Raw genomic sequence first — 5,072 nt, 5'->3', positions numbered from 1 at the left:
AAAAAAAAAAAAAAAAAAAAGGTCAATATGAAACTGTCCTCAGTAAAACCTCTGAGTTTAAATTTATGTTAGATCCACCTACCAAAATATCAAAAGAGGAGTTGGCAAAACAACAAAGAATACACAGAGATTCCATGTTCCTAACTGCCTACAGAAGTCCAAATTCCTTAATATGACATTTAAGGCCCTTTATAACAGATTTCTCTTTTTATTTCAGCCTAAACTGAAGTATGAGTATGTCTCCCACTCCCTCACAACACCCACATAAAACTACATGCCAATATTCAAATACTCCATTTTCTTAACTCTATGCCTTTACACTAGCATAACTCCCTTAGCCACTCAACATTTCTCCTTGTCCTTCTCAGCATTTCTCCAATTATTAATAAAAAAAATATTTAAAGACTTGCATCAAATAGTAATCCCCTCCTTACTGTTACCAATTATATCAATTAGAAACAATTATATCATTGTCACAGCATTTTACTTTTACCTTGTCTGAAATAATACACATATTTTTCTGCCTCAAACTACAGTTATTTACTTGGACATCTGTCTCTTTCACTAGACTGTATGATCCCTAAACCTGTCTCTTAATTTATCGGTGCTTCCCCACGGTTCTAGCTTAGTGTTTTATTTGTAGTAGGCTTCACTAAATAGTAACACTAAATAGTAACAATGGAGCAAATGGAACCTATTTCTTCTTTTTTTTTTTTTGAGACAGAGTCTCACTGTGTCACCCAGGCTGGAGTGCAGTGGCACAATCTTGGCTCACTGCAACCTCCACCTCCTGGGTTCAAGCAATTTTCCTGCCTCAGCCTCCCAAGTAGCTGGGACTACAGGTGTGTGCCACCACGCCCGGCTAATTTTTTGTATTTTTAGTAGAGAGAGGGTTTCACCATGTTGGCTAGGCTGGTCTCAAACTCCTGACCTCAGGTGATACCCCCATCTCGGCTTCCCAAAGTGCTGGGATTATAGGCATGAGCCACCTCACCCAGCAAACCTATTTATTTTAATGGTAAAAAACATACATATGGCAGATTCTTTACTAGCCCATATTCCAATCCTTAGCTAGGATACTAGTAAGTTAAATTGGTAAGAGAGGAATGCATACAAAGCTAATAAATATGATGTTTAGCCTTCTTTATTTCTATGCATAGAAAGTTCATCTATGAGATTGGGGAAGCAATCCTCCCCAGTTGCAGCTATGAAGAGTTTTTAACGGTTTAATAAACAGACACAAAAATCAATTTCATGTCTACATAATAAACAAAAAATGACGCCATTCACAACAAAAAATCAAATACCTACAGGAAAGTTTAATCGAAGGTGTTTAAGACCTGTCCAGGTAAAACAAAATGCTAATGGAAAAAATTAAAGGGAGACTTAAATGGACAAATATACCGTGTTCTAGAATTGAAAGGTTCAATATCCTTAATTGATTTACAGAGACAATGAAATTCCAATCAAATTCCTAGTTCTGTGTGTGTGTGTGTGCGTGTGTGTGTGTGTGTGTGTGTGTGTGTGTGTGTATACAGACTGACAAGTTAATTCTAAAAGTTATATGGAAATAAAAAGAATCAAGAACCAGGGCAATCTTGGAGAAAGATGAACGAAGCTGGAGAACTATATGCACAATAAAAAAAAGTACCAAGTAATAAAACTGAAGAGAAATAAAATAAAAACTAATGCTTACCTTTAGAAAGTGCAAGTGAATGATAGTAACCACAAGCAACCTGTATAATCTGGATATCTGACAAACTTTTAATATTTCTAGAAAAGAAGAAGACAGATCAAGATCAGTTCATTCCATTTAACAAACTGATCTTGAATGCTATTTATGTTATTTATTGATGGCCTACTATATGCATATAGGTCATATTATTTTTTTCATACAAGCCCAATTTTAGCATACCAAAAATTTATGCTAAAATCAGTAAACAAGAGCAAGATACAAAAAAATAAAGTTAAAAGGGGTGATAAGAACACATCTTGGAAAGACAGTATTTAAGCAAAGTGAGCTATGCTCATACCTCAAGTATTCCTCAGAGTGCTCTTATAATTCAGACATTTTCCTTCATTATAAAAAAGTGTTTTTAAATCAGCTTACAGTTAGAAACTTGGCAATACATCTGGAAAGCAAATGTACATTATCTAATTTGTCTAAAACTGGTGTTTTGCCTAGTTTAATGTATGTTCTCCTTTATCAGGTTTCTTAAGAACCAACAAGGATTCTTATATATATGTTCTACCAACTCTCAAATTATGAAACCTATTCCTTACAAGCTATCTTTTTACTTTATGTCTAAATCAGGGACATTCAATTTTTTTACTCGGGAAATTTACTCAATTCACAGTTATAACAATCACTACTAATATGTTAAGTCTTATTTTCTTCTCTTTTGTATTTTGTCCTTATACTTTTGTAATTTCTTTCCCCTCTTTCCTGAGTTTTGTTTTACCACCACACAATTTTAAAGGCTCATTTTTAAAACATTACAAAAATCAATTAACTTTGTATGTATATCAACCATCCCAGCATCTCCATAGGTTCTTTCCCTTTGCCTGGTCATGTTACTGTTTTTCCTGAATGAATGTTTTCAAGGAAAAAAAAGGGGGACGCCAGATGCGGATTACAGGTGGGTCACTGTAATCCCAGCACTTTTGAAGACCGAGATGGGCAGATCACTTGAGGTCAGTCAAGAGTTTGAGACCAGCCTGGCCAACCTGGTGAAATCCTGCCTCTACTGAAAATACACACACACACACACACAAAAAATTAGCCACGTGTGGTGGCACACTGTAGTCCCAGCTACTCAGGAAGCTGAGGCAGGAAAATCACTTGGACCCGGGAAGCAGAGGCTGCAGTGAGCCAAGATCACACCGTTGCACTCCAGACTGGGTGACAGAGTAAGACCCTGTCTCAAAAAAAAAAAAAAAAAAAAAAAGAAAAGAAAAGAAAAAAAAGAAAGAAAAGAAAAAAGAAAAAAAGGGGGGATAGGGAGGTACACAATATGTTTCTTATTTCCCTTTACCTGATACTGTCACCTGACCTGATTCTGCCATAAGAGAGTCCGGAGCAAATTCTGACCACAGAGTCGACACACATGATTTTCGGGAGGCAGCTTCAGCAAATCAAATTTTGAGCAGGAAAAAGGAGAGTTACTCTAATTCCATATTATTGTATTAAAAATATTTTTATTTAGTGGAGTTATGCTCTTAACTACAAAACTTGAGAATTGTACTGCTACAATTTAGCAGAATCCAACAAATTAGCAGGATCCAATGCACCTTCAAATTTTCACTTAACAAAATGCCATTTCTTTGAAATAGCAAAATCAAACACTGGCAATGCAAACAGAGGAAGGAATAAAAAATATATGAACATACATAACTATGCTCAAATTACTAAACATTTACTGTTATTGCTTATGTGTACTAGGCAGATGATACACTGACCTGTTCAGCATATTAAGTATTTTAGGGAAAAAAACACTATTCCGGGTATCAAGCACAATTTTGCAAAAGAAACATTTCAAAATACTACATTCTCACAGTACTCTATGTTTCTTCCTTCATAGCATTTATCGCTACTAACTACTAGGGTACCTATTTATTGAATATTTGTCTCCTCTGCTAAACAGTAAGTTCTGTGAAGGCAAACCATGTGTCTTACACCCATGATAATGCCTGGCACCTGCTATAGTGCCGAATTAATAGTATGTAATGAATATACTGTTAAAGGATAAATAAATTTGTAAGGTCTTGGAGGCTTCAGTATTAGTCATAAATTTTGCCAAAAATCTTCTAAATTTGCATAGCAATTTATATTCAGTTACTCTCCTTTCCAAAATATTAACCTAAGGCTTGTAATACATGTAAATGCTAATATCTTTTGCCATTATCTACTACAGAGACCAGAAAATATATTTTTCTATGTCACTACTGTGTTAAAGAAAAAACTATCCCCTTTCATCTTCATATAAATGTATTAATACCCTGAAGAATGGGGAGATACTGGTTTTGTTTTCTTTGTTTTAGCTTTCAGAAATTAAAAAATATTGTGAATGGTAAAACAAAGTTCCCATGTTCCATTTTTCCTAAAGAGATAAATTAGAATATAATTAAATTTTTTAGAATTCATCAAAAGTAATCCCCTTTGTCACATAAAAAAGATAATGTGTTTAATCATTTTTAATTTTTGAAGATTGGAATACACTGAACAGAAAAGCAAAAGAAAGGCTGGGCGTGGTGGCTCAAACCTGTAATCCCAGCACTTTGGGAGGCTGAGGCGTGTGGATCATAAGGTCAGGAGGTCAAGACCAGCCTGGACAATACAGTGAAACTCCGTCCCTACTAAAAATGCAAAAATTAACTGGGCATGGTGATGGGTGCCTGTAGTCCCAGCTACTTGGGAGGCTGAGGTAGGAGAACGGCTTGAACCCAGGAGGCGGAGGTTGCAGGGAGCCGAGATTGCGCCACTGCACTCCAGCCTGGGCAACAGAGTGAAATTTCGTCTCAAAAAAGAAAAAAAAAGAAAAAAGGAAAAGAAGCCAGAATAAATTTTGGAAATTAAAAATATATATATACACACACACACACACGCATTGGAAATCCAATTTATACACCCTTCCTTTGGGACTCTGCTAAAGCATATTAATTATGGAATATGTACACTGTTATATTCTTCTGTTTTTCCAACTTAACGCGTAGTGGCAATACAGGCAGAAATCAGGCATTGCTAGTTATGATTCTGAAGACAAAATTCCAACCACTAACGTTAACGATTAGTAAAAAGTTTATAATATGTAATTAAACATTTGAGGAGCTAAAGCATTAAATATTTTGCCAATTAAACACAATTAACAATTTTCTATTTTCCAGTTAAGCCACAACTTTCCTAGTTATTTAAGAAAAATCTTAACACCAACTCATTTCAATTTTGAAAATTTATCTCAGAATAGGGGAGTTGGTTAAAAAAAAATGAAAATTTAGACTAACAACGGATCTAGTCTATACCATTAAAACTACTCTTTTTCTTTTTAACCTATAATGTTCCAAATTTTCAGATG

The 5,072-nt window shown here is 35.0% G+C and overlaps 1 protein-coding gene across 1 annotated transcript in view; it reads right to left on the bottom strand.

The window, feature by feature from the left end:
* LOC108514898 (probable E3 ubiquitin-protein ligase HERC4) overlaps positions 1 to 5,072 on the bottom strand; it is a 52,298-nt gene that overhangs the window by 13,751 nt on the left and 33,475 nt on the right. Inside the window, exons 5-6 of the mRNA XM_017851443.1 lie at positions 3,054 to 3,125; positions 1,697 to 1,773 (exon numbers count right to left, since the gene is read on the bottom strand). Of these exons, the coding sequence (XP_017706932.1) occupies positions 1,697 to 1,773; positions 3,054 to 3,125 (149 nt within the window). The remainder of the gene's footprint in view (positions 1 to 1,696; positions 1,774 to 3,053; positions 3,126 to 5,072) is intronic.

Source organism: Rhinopithecus bieti, unplaced genomic scaffold (assembly GCF_001698545.2).
Source record: "Rhinopithecus bieti isolate Rb0 unplaced genomic scaffold, ASM169854v2 scaffold_33940, whole genome shotgun sequence".
NCBI classification, from domain to species: Eukaryota; Metazoa; Chordata; class Mammalia; order Primates; family Cercopithecidae; genus Rhinopithecus; species Rhinopithecus bieti.
The sequence above is the reverse complement of the archived record's forward strand: the minus strand, read 5'-3'. Positions and strand labels throughout refer to the sequence as shown.